We start from the raw sequence: 11,868 nt of genomic DNA, 5'->3' as shown, positions 1-11,868 counted from the left end.
CTTGTGTTTTGTTTTGTTTTTACGTTTTTTTGTTTTTTTTTTTGCACTTTTTGGTGTTTTGTGTGCTTGTGTGTTTGTACCTTGTGTTTGCTTTGCGTTTTCCTGTGTTTTTATCCGTTTTTATTATTTTGTTTGCATTTTCTGTGTTTTTGTATATGTGCGTTTGTGTGTTTGTTTTTGCATTTTTCTGTGTTTTTATCCATTTGTTTTGTTCATTTTTCCATTTTTTGGGTGTTTTGGTGTGTTTGTACCTTGCGTTTGTTTTATTTTTCATGCGTTTGTTTCTAATTTTATATTTCTTTCATTTCCTTTTCGTGTGTTTGTTTCTACCTTGTGCGTGTTTTTCTTAAGCGTGTTTCTGTGTGTTTGTTTTTGTTTGTACCTTACGTTTGATTTGCTTGTGTTTTTTTTGCATTTTTCAGTTTTTAGTGCGTTTGTTTTGTTTGTTTTAGGTATATTTTATTTTTCACGTTGTGTTTGTTTGTATTTTTGCATTTTTTGTACGTTTTTATGCATTTGTGCGAGTGTGTGTGTGTGTCTGTGTGTTTTTGGGTGTGTTTGTGCATTTGTTTATTTTCTGAGTGTTTGTGTGTACCTTCCGTTTGTTTGTTTTTTAAGTGTGTGTGCGTTTGTGTGTTTTTTGGAGTGTTTGTGTGTTTGTTTGTACATTACGTTTGTTTTTCGGTTTTTATTTGTTGTCGTTTTGTTGTTTTATTTCAGCTTGTGTTTGTTTGCATGCTCCGTTTGTTTTCCTTTCGTTTTTCAGTGTGAGTGTTTCTGTGTTTGTTTTTACCGTTTGTGCGTTTGTTTGTACACTGTGTTTTATTAGGTTTTTGTTTGTTATTACGCATTTTTAGTGTTTGTGTGTGTGTGTGTGTGTGTGTATTTATATGTTGTACGTTTGTGTGTGTGTTTGAGATGTTGCCACACCTCCCAAACGTACCCAAGCCACACACAAACACAAACACAAACACACACACACACACTTTAAAACAAACAAACAAACACAAGAATCTGTTTTTTTAGTCAAACGCGCTGGAAGGAAAACAAATAAATAAATAAATAAATAAAAACAGAATCTGAGCAGAAAAAACAGGATGAAGAGAGAGAGAGAGAGAGAGAGAGAGAGAGAGAGAGAGAGAGAGAGAGAGAGAGAGAGAGAGAGAGAGAGAGAGAGGACATCAAATCATATCATTCTCTTTATCTCATTTCTAACACACACACACACACACACACCAATAAACACACACACACACCTGAACAGAGATAGAAAATAAGAAAAACGCATTAAAAATAACAAAACGACCCCCAAAAACACCCAAAACACACACACACACTCACCTGGGCGGAGAAAGCGACGAAGAACGCAAACCAGAAGTGGCAGAGAGTGAAGGCGAAGTTTTTATAGAAGAAATAGCGTAGAAATTTACACATTCGGTAGTAGGACCAGCGCCCGTGAACCAGCAGTAGGCGCTCCAGGAACTTAAACTGAGCCACCGAGTAGTCCGACGCCAACACCGCCTGCAGACCCTCCTGTCCAGAGATGCCCACGCCTATGTGCGCCGCTGTGGGGGGGTGGTGAGGTTAGGTTAGGTTAGGTTAGGATTGGTGAGGTTAGGTTAGGTTAGGTTAGGTTGGGTTGGGTTGGGTTAAATTTAGGTGGTGTGTTTGAGGGACAGAGATAGAGACACACCACCTCACCACTATACCACAACACCACATACCCACAGAACCCACACACAACACTACACATTACCCCTTCACCACCACACACCACACCACAGCACCACTCACCACACCACGATAAATCACACCCCTTTCACCACTCACCACCACAACAACACACACTACCACCCACACACACCACCACAACACAGACAACCCCTTCACCACCAACACCACACACATCACCACCACTCACTTTTAATCATGGAGACATCATTCACCACAACACACACTACCCCTTCACCACCACCACCACCAACACCACACATCAACACCACACACATCACCACCACTCACTTTTGATCATGGAGACATCGTTGGCGCCATCACCCACTGCCAGCGTCACAGCCTTCTTGTATCGCTTCACCAAGTCAACCACCATCGCCTTCTGCAGCGGCGTCACCCGGCAGCAGATCACCGCCTTGCCTGGGGTCATCAAGGTCAAAGGTCAAAGTCAGGTAATTTTTTAGCCCCATTTAGACCTCTCAGCCCCATCCCAGCCCCTCTTCTCAGTCCACATAAGTACCCCTCCTAGTCCCACAGCCCCCTTTCAGCCCCCTAGCCTCCAGTACTCACAGCAGCTGGCAACCTCCACAGGCACCCCTCTCTGTCCCAGTCCCACAGCCCCATTTCAGTCCCCCAGCCCCCTTTCAGAACCTTTTCAGCCCTCCATCAGCCCCCTAGCCTCCAGTACTCACAGCAGCTGGCAACTTCCACAGGCACCCTTCTCTGTCTCAGTCCCACAGCCCCATTTCAGTCCCTAGCCCCCAGTACTTACACCAGCTGGCAACCTCGAGAACAGTCTCTCGTATTTGGCGTTGAGGGCAAAGACGAGGGAGTGACCATTGATGACGAGGGCGTAGTCTGCTCGCACCTCACTCTCCCCTGCCTCGCTCAGTGTGTCGCCCCCTAGCGCATCTTCACTGTGGGAGAGAGAGAGAGTGAGTGAGTGAGTGAACACATTTAAATACACTAAATAATGTCTCAAATATGCCAAAATTGAAATAAAATTGCGCATTAGAGAGAGAGAGAGAGAGAGAGAGAGAGAGAGAGAGAGAGAGAGAGAGAGAGAGAGAGAGAGAGAGAGATACACCCAAAAACACACCAAAACACTCATAAAACACCAAAAATACCCCCAAAACACCCTAAAACACCCAAACACCTCAAAAACACCCAAAACACACCCAAGACACTGCAACACCCCAAAAACACTGCAACATCCCCCAAAACACACCCAAACACCCAAAACACTGCAACACCCCAAAACACCCCCAAAATACTGCAAAACACCCCAAAACACACCAAAAACACCCCGAAAACGCAGCAAAACTCACCTAAAACACTCCAAAACACCCCAAAAACTGCAACACACTCAAAACACTGCAAAACCCCCCAAAACACCCAAAAAACACCCAAAAATACTGCAAAACACCCCAAAAACACTGTAACACCCCAAAACACTCCCAAACGTACCTAAAAGTGACCACACTCAGACTGGTTTGGTTGTGTGTGGAGTGGGACATGTTACGGATCTGTTCCCTGGTCCGCTGCAGCTGTTCCTCCACCTCTCCTGCACTCTGGGCGTCTATCACGAAGATCTCCACCATGTCATCTGTCAGCAGCTGTGTGGAGATGTGCAGGTAAGTGGAGGGAAGTGGAGGGAAGGTGGAGGGACAGTGGAGGGAAGTTTAAATGATTTTCTTTCTTTTTTCTCTATTTTTCTTCATTTTGGGAGTGTTTTGTGGGGTGTGGAGATGTGGAGGGTAGTGGAGGATGTGCAGGTAAGTGGAGGGAAGTGGAGGGAAGGTGGAGGGACAATGGAAGGAAGTTTTAATGATTTTCTTTTTTTTTTCTCTATTTTTCTTCATTTTGGGAGTGTTTTGTGGGGTTGTGGAGATGTGGAGGGTAGTGAAGGATGTGCAGGTAAGTGGAGGTAAGGTGGAGGAAAGTGGAGGGAAGGTGGAGGGAATTTTAGTGGAGTGGAGGAAAGATTTAGTTTTCTACTGGTAGGTGGAGGAAAGACGATAAATTTCTCTCTCTCTCTCTCTCTCTGTCTTTAATTTCTCTTCCTTTCTTTCAAATCACCTCCTTTTTGCTCTCTTTCACTCAAAAACTCTCTCTCTCTCTCTCTCTCTCTCTCTCTCTCTCTCTCTCTCTCTCTCTCTCTCTCTCTCTCTCTCTCTCTCTCTCTCACCTGGCAGGAATAGCCAATGTTGATAGCAGTCTCTTGTTTGTCACCAGTCAACACCCAAATCTTGATTCCCGCCATGGCCAAGTTTGCGATGGTCTGTGGCACACCATCTTGTAGCTTGTCCTCAATCGCTGTGGCTCCTGGTGTGTGGTAAGTGGTGTGTGGTTAGGTGTGTGGGTGTGTGTGTGTGTGTTTGGGGTGTTTTGGGTGTGTTTTGGGTTGTGTTTTGGGGTGTTTTTGTTGTGTTTTTGTGGTGCTTTTGAGTGTTTTTGTGTGTTTTGGCTGTGGTTCCTGGTGTGAGGGTAGTGGTGTGTGTGTGTGTGTGTGTGTGTGTGTGTGTGTGTGTGTGTGTGTGTGTGTGGTGTTTTGAGTGGTTTTGTGTGTTTATGAGTTCTTTGTGTGTTTTGTGTTCTCTCTCTCTCTCTCTCTCTCTCTCTCTCTCTCTCTCTCTCTCTCTCTCTCTCTCTCTCTCTCTCTCTCTCTCTCTCTCTCTCTCTCTCTCTCTCTCTCTCTCTCTCTCTCTCTCTCTCTCTCTCTCTCTCTGTCTCACCAAGCAGCACCAGGTCCTTCTCTATCTCTTCGTAAATGGCATCAAGTTTTGCATCTCTGTTATCGAGAGACACAGCAGCTTCATGGTGCCGGCTCTTCCAGTCCTGGGAGAGAGAGAGAGAGAGAGAGAGAGAGAGAGAGAGAGAGAGAGAGAGAGAGAGAGAGCTAATGATTAATCTGTCACTAGAACCACAAAAACACCCTTAAAAACCCACGTCACTTATTGTTTCTCCTGTTAATAATGCAGAAATGTTGTTAATCTGTCACTAGAACCACAAAAACACCCTTAAAAACCCACGTCACTTATTGTTTCTCCTGTTAATAATGCAGAAATGTTGTTAATCTGTCACTAGAACCACAAAAACACCCTTAAAAACCCACGTCACTTATTAATAATGCAGAAATGTTGTTAATCTGTCACTAGAACCACAAAAACACCCTTAAAAACCCACGTCACTTATTAATAATGCAGAAATGTTGTTAATCTGTCACTAGAACCACAAAACACCCTTAAAACCCACGTCACTTATTAATAATGCAGAAATGTTGTTAATCTGTCACTAGAACCACAAAACACCCTTAAAAACCCACGTCACTTATTAATAATGCAGAAATGTTGTTAATCTGTCACTAGAACCACAAAACACCCTTAAAACCCACGTCACTTATTAATAATGCAGAAATGTTGTTAATCTGTCACTAGAACCACAAAACACCCTTAAAACCCACGTCACTTATTAATAATGCAGAAATGTTGTTAATCTGTCACTAGAACCACAAAACACCCTTAAAACCCACGTCACTTATTAATAATGCAGAAATGTTGTTAATCTGTCACTAGAACCACAAAACACCCTTAAAACCCACGTCACTTATTAATAATGCAGAAATGTTGTTAATCTGTCACTAGAACCACAAAACACCCTTAAAACCCACGTCACTTATTAATAATGCAGAAATGTTGTTAATCTGTCACTAGAACCACAAAACACCCTTAAAACCCACGTCACTTATTAATAATGCAGAAATGTTGTTAATCTGTCACTAGAACCACAAAACACCCTTAAAACCCACGTCACTTATTAATAATGCAGAAATGTTGTTAATCTGTCACTAGAACCACAAAACACCCTTAAAACCCACGTCACTTATTAATAATGCAGAAATGTTGTTAATCTGTCACTAGAACCACAAAACACCCTTAAAACCCACGTCACTTATTAATAATGCAGAAATGTTGTTAATCTGTCACTAGAACCACAAAACACCCTTAAAACCCACGTCACTTATTAATAATGCAGAAATGTTGTTAATCTGTCACTAGAACCACAAAACACCCTTAAAACCCACGTCACTTATTAATAATGCAGAAATGTTGTTAATCTGTCACTAGAACCACAAAACACCCTTAAAACCCACGTCACTTATTAATAATGCAGAAATGTTGTTAATCTGTCACTAGAACCACAAAACACCCTTAAAAACCCACGTCACTTATTAATAATGCAGAAATGTTGTTAATCTGTCACTAGAACCACAAAAACACCCTTAAAAACCCACGTCACTTATTAATAATGCAGAAATGTTGTTAATCTGTCACTAGAACCACAAAAACACCCTTAAAAACCCACGTCACTTATTAATAATGCAGAAATGTTGTTAATCTGTCACTAGAACCACAAAAACACCCTCACGTCACTTATTAATAATGCAGAAATGTTGTTAATCTGTCACTAGAACCACAAAACACCCTTAAAAACCCACGTCACTTATTAATAATGCAGAAATGTTGTTAATCTGTCACTAGAACCACAAAACACCCTTAAAACCCACGTCACTTATTAATAATGCAGAAATGTTGTTAATCTGTCACTAGAACCACAAAACACCCTTAAAACCCACGTCACTTATTAATAATGCAGAAATGTTGTTAATCTGTCACTAGAACCACAAAACACCCTTAAAAACCCACGTCACTTATTAATAATGCAGAAATGTTGTTAATCTGTCACTAGAACCACAAAAACACCCTTAAAAACCCACGTCACTTATTAATAATGCAGAAATGTTGTTAATCTGTCACTAGAACCACAAAAACACCCTTAAAAACCCACGTCACTTATTAATAATGCAGAAATGTTGTTAATCTGTCACTAGAACCACAAAACACCCTTAAAACCCACGTCACTTATTAATAATGCAGAAATGTTGTTAATCTGTCACTAGAACCACAAAACACCCTTAAAAACCCACGTCACTTATTAATAATGCAGAAATGTTGTTAATCTGTCACTAGAACCACAAAACACCCTTAAAACCCACGTCACTTATTAATAATGCAGAAATGTTGTTAATCTGTCACTAGAACCACAAAACACCCTTAAAACCCACGTCACTTATTAATAATGCAGAAATGTTGTTAATCTGTCACTAGAACCACAAAACACCCTTAAAACCCACGTCACTTATTAATAATGCAGAAATGTTGTTAATCTGTCACTAGAACCACAAAACACCCTTAAAACCCACGTCACTTATTAATAATGCAGAAATGTTGTTAATCTGTCACTAGAACCACAAAACACCCTTAAAACCCACGTCTCTTATTAATAATGCAGAAATGTTGTTAATCTGTCACTAGAACCACAAAAACACCCTCACGTCACTTATTAATAATGCAGAAATGTTGTTAATCTGTCACTAGAACCACAAAAACACCCTTAAAACCCACGTCACTTATTAATAATGCAGAAATGTTGTTAATCTGTCACTAGAACCACAAAAACACCCTTAAAAACCCACGTCACTTATTAATAATGCAGAAATGTTGTTAATCTGTCACTAGAACCACAAAAACACCCTTAAAAACCCACATCACTTATTAATAATGCAGAAATGTTGTTAATCTGTCACTAGAACCACAAAAACACCCTTAAAAACCCACATCACTTATTAATAATGCAGAAATGTTGTTAATCTGTCACTAGAACCACAAAAACCCTTAAAACCCACGTCACTTATTAATAATGCAGAAATGTTGTTAATCTGTCACTAGAACCACAAAAACACCCTTAAAAACCCACAACACTTATTAATAATGCAGAAATGTTGTTAATCTGTCACTAGAACCACAAAACACCCTTAAAACCCACGTCACTTATTAATAATGCAGAAATGTTGTTAATCTGTCACTAGAACCACAAAAACACCCTTAAAAACCCACGTTACTTATTAATAATGCAGAAATGTTGTTAATCTGTCACTAGAACCACAAAAACACCCTTAAAAACCCACATCACTTATTAATAATGCAGAAATGTTGTTAATCTGTCACTAGAACCACAAAAACACCCTTAAAAACCCACGTCACTTATTAATAATGCAGAAATGTTGTTAATCTGTCACTAGAACCACAAAAACACCCTTAAAAACCCACGTTACTTATTAATAATGCAGAAATGTTGTTAATCTGTCACTAGAACCACAAAAACATCCTTAAAAACCCACATCACTTATTAATAATGCAGAAATGTTGTTAATCTGTCACTAGAACCACAAAAACACCCTTAAAAACCCACGTCACTTATTAATAATGCAGAAATGTTGTTAATCTGTCACTAGAACCACAAAAACACCCTTAAAAACCCACGTCACTTATTAATAATGCAGAAATGTTGTTAATCTGTCACTAGAACCACAAAAACACCCTTAAAAAACCTGTGTCCTTTCCTAAACCTCTCTCTCTCTCTCTCTCTCACCTGAAAGTAATCCTCCTCCAGGTCTTTGTAAGCGAGACACAGTGTTCGAAGGCCGTCTCCAGCAAATGCCTGTAGAAAAGAGGTCATTTCAAGGTCACAGAGGGGTCACATTTAGGTCACACTGAGGGGTTAGGTTGAGGTCATTTTGAGGTCACATACAGGGGTCATATAAATGGGGTCATATTAAACTCACTCTCTCTCTCTCTCTCTCTCTCTCACATAAATATTTCTCTTTTTCAATCTTTTTTTCCTTAAATTTGTAACTCTCTCTCTCTCTCTACATTATTTCAACTATTCCAACCACACACACACACACACACAAACACACACACACACACACACATACACACCACACACACACAAACACAAACACACACACACCCCTCTCCCTCCCATCTCTCTCTTTCCATCTCCCTGTCACACCAAACACACACACACACACACACACACACACACACTGGTTTAACGATAGATGCGAAAAGGCTAGAACAAGAAAAGAGGATGCATGGAAGAGGTGGAGAAGGAAAAGACGGATTAAGCAGTGGGAAAGTTACAAAAGAGCAAGAAATGAATATGTGTTGATTAGAAGAGAAGAAAGAAAGAAACAAGAAAAGGATATAATTGATAAATGTAAAGACCAACCAAGGCTTTTTTACAGACATGTGAACAACAACATCAAAAATAGAGAAAGTATTGAAAGTTTAGAAGTAAATGGAGTATACAGTGAAGATCCCAGGAAATGGCAGAGGCTATGAATGGATGCTTTCGGAAGGTATTCACAAAGGAGACTGCTTTTGACAAACCACTGGTAATGGAACAGAAAGGGATTATGAAGGAGTTTCAAGTAACGGTGGAGGAGATCAAGAACATGATGGGGAGTTTAGAAGTGAGAAAGCTGTGGGACCTGATGGGGTATCAGGATGGATTTTAAGAGAATGCAGGAGCAATTGGCAGAAAAAGTTTGTGAAGTAATTGATGCCTCATTAAGGGAAGGCGTAGTGCCCCAAGACTGGAAAAGAGCTAACATTGTCCCAATCTATAAATCAGGTAACAAGAGAGACCCATTGAACTATAGACCAGTGTCACTTACAAGTGTGGTAGCTAAGATGTGTGAGAGGGTGGTGAAGACTAGATGGACAGACTTCTTGGAGAAAATGACATACTTTGTGAGTGTCAATTTGGTTTTAGGAAAGGGCGTTCATGCACGACAAACCTGATATGTTACTATTCGAGGGTGATAGATGTAATACAGGAAAGAGATGGTTGGGCTGATGGAATATATCTGGATTTAAAAAAGGCCTTTGATAAGGTACCACACCAGAGACTGATCTGGAAACTTGAAATGGTAGGAGGAGTGCATGGCAGTTTACTAAAATGGATGGAAGACTTTTGGTAGGAAGAGAAATGAGAACAATAATTAAGGACAGACCATCAGAATGGGGATTGGTGGAGAGTGGAGTTCCACAGGGATCAGTGTTGGCACCAGTAATGTTCGCAGTCTACATAAATGACATGGTGGATGGGGTGTCCAGTTATGTGAGCCTATTTGCAGACGATGCAAAATTGTTACGAAAAGTGAGATGTGACAAAGATTGCGAACTACTCCAGGAAGACTTGGACAGAATATGGAAATGGAGCTGTACATGGCAAATGGAGTTCAACACGACAAAATGCAAGAAAATAGAGTTTGGCAAGAGTGAAAGAAGAATCAGGAGTATGTACAAGATAGGAAATGAAGACATAAAACCAGTCATGAAGAAAAAGACCTTGGGGTGACAATTACCAATGACCTATCGCCAGAGAGACATATAAACAAAATAATTGGAGAAGTATTGAACTTATTGAGGAACATAAGAGTGGCGTTCAGATATCTAGATGAAGAAATGATGAAGAAAATAATTACTGCAATGATAAGACCGAGGCTTGAATATGCAACAATACAGTGGGCTCCGAACTTAAAGAAACACATAAGGAAACTAGAGAAAGTACAGAGGGCTGCAACGAAAATGGTGCCTGACTTAAGAGATTTGACTTATGAAGACAGACTGAAAAGAATGCAACTTCCAACCCTGGAAAACAGAAGAGAAAGGGGAGACCTGATAGCAATATACAGAGTGATGATTGGCATGGAAAAATGGATAGGGAAGATCTGTGTATGTGGAATGGAAGAATGTCGAGAGGGCATGGGAAAAACTAAAATGGCCACTTATAGGAGAGATGTGAAAAATATAGCTTCCTCATAGAAGGGTGGAAGCATGGAATAGTTTAGACGTGGAAGTGGTCAACGCAAGGAATATTCATGATTTTAAGAAAAAGCTGGACATTAATAGATATGGAGACGGGACAACACGAGCATAGCTCTTTTCCCGTATGTTACAATTAGGTAAATACAATTAGGTAAATACACACACACACCTCTTTCCCTCCCATCCCTACTCTCTCTCTCTCTCTGCCCCGTCCTTACATCGAGGTGCTCCTGTGTGTGTCGTTTCAAGCTCTCCTGGCCGTCCTTCAGTCTCTCGTAGATAATGGAATCAGCCCCCTTGCAGTATAGCCTTATCTTGCCGTCCTTCTTCAAAATCACCGACATTCTCTTACGAACATTGTTGAAGTCCAGAATGCAGAGAAGTTCGTAAGTTTCCTGCATTTTCTTCGCCTGGGGTTGGGTTAGGTTAGGTTAGGTTTGGGTTTGGGGTGTTTAAAAGTTGATTAATTAATTTTTTTTTGTTTTTTTTTATCTATCTATTTATTTGTGTGTTTTTTTGGTGTTTTTTGTGTTTTGTTTTGTTTTCTTTCTTTTTTTTTCTCTCTTTTTTTTGTGTGTGTTTTGGTAAAGTTGGGTTTTTTCTCTCATTCTCTCTCTCTCTCTGTCTCTTTCTCTCTCTCTCTCTCTCTCTCTGCCCCCCCCCCCGACCCCCAAAAGACACACTCACAGAAATGGTGATGCTGTTCGGAGTGCGTGACTTGAAGACGAACCCAAAATTCCTTGCTGCCGACACCAACGCACCCTCGTCTGGTGATTGCGCCTGGTACTCAAGACGGCCTGGTGGTGGTGGTGGTGGTGACGGTGGTGGTGGTGGTGGTGGTGGTGGTGGTGGTGGTGGTGGTGGTGGTGGTGGTGGTAATAATAATTTAAGTTTGGTATCTTCTCAGGTCTAAAAATAATTGTAATGGTAGCTCTCTCTCTCTCTCTCTCTCTCTCTCTCTCTCTCTCTCTCTCTCTCTCTCTCTCTCTCTCTCCTCTCTCACATCCTTTCTTTTCTCTCTATCTCACACATACACCCACACTGTCTCTCTCTCTCTCTCTCTCTCTCTCTCTCTCTCTCTCTCTCTCTCTCTCTCTCTCTCTCTCTCTCTCTCTCTCAATCTCTCTCTCTCTCTCTCTCTCTCTCTCTCTCTCTCTCTCTCTCTCTCTCTCTCTCTCTCTCTCTCTCTCTCTCTCTCTCTTTCATATCTTTCTCTCTCCTCTAATAATTTCCTCTCTCTTCTCTCTCTCTCTCTCTCTCTCTCTCTCTCTCTCTCTCTCTCTCTCTTAACCTCTTTTCTCTCAAATCATCTTTTTTCTCTATCTTTTCCTCAAATCATTCTCTCTCTCTCTCTCTCTCTCTCACCGTTCTTCTCCTCCGGCATGACAGTGTGACAAAG

General features: G+C 40.9%; 1 protein-coding gene across 3 annotated transcripts in view; it reads right to left on the bottom strand.

Annotated features, from left to right (window-relative positions):
* Nucleotides 1-1,341: 1,341 nt before the first annotated feature.
* Nucleotides 1,342-11,868, bottom strand: part of LOC123514324 (phospholipid-transporting ATPase ID-like) — a 41,237-nt gene continuing 30,710 nt past the window's right edge. For all 3 annotated transcript variants that reach the window (XM_045272275.1, XM_045272192.1, XM_045272358.1), the window contains 10 exons: nt 11,835-11,868; nt 11,157-11,266; nt 10,688-10,879; nt 8,224-8,292; nt 4,467-4,569; nt 3,920-4,056; nt 3,199-3,347; nt 2,504-2,648; nt 2,023-2,151; nt 1,342-1,565 (listed from right to left, as the gene is read on the bottom strand). The exon at nt 11,835-11,868 is cut by the window's right edge and continues 129 nt beyond it. In XM_045272275.1, the coding sequence (XP_045128210.1) occupies nt 2,140-2,151; nt 2,504-2,648; nt 3,199-3,347; nt 3,920-4,056; nt 4,467-4,569; nt 8,224-8,292; nt 10,688-10,879; nt 11,157-11,266; nt 11,835-11,868 (951 nt within the window). In that variant the 3' untranslated portion in view covers nt 1,342-1,565; nt 2,023-2,139. The remainder of the gene's footprint in view (nt 1,566-2,022; nt 2,152-2,503; nt 2,649-3,198; nt 3,348-3,919; nt 4,057-4,466; nt 4,570-8,223; nt 8,293-10,687; nt 10,880-11,156; nt 11,267-11,834) is intronic.

Source organism: Portunus trituberculatus, chromosome 1, assembly GCF_017591435.1.
Source record: "Portunus trituberculatus isolate SZX2019 chromosome 1, ASM1759143v1, whole genome shotgun sequence".
NCBI classification, from domain to species: Eukaryota; Metazoa; Arthropoda; class Malacostraca; order Decapoda; family Portunidae; genus Portunus; species Portunus trituberculatus.
This window is presented reverse-complemented; position numbering and strand designations above follow the sequence as displayed.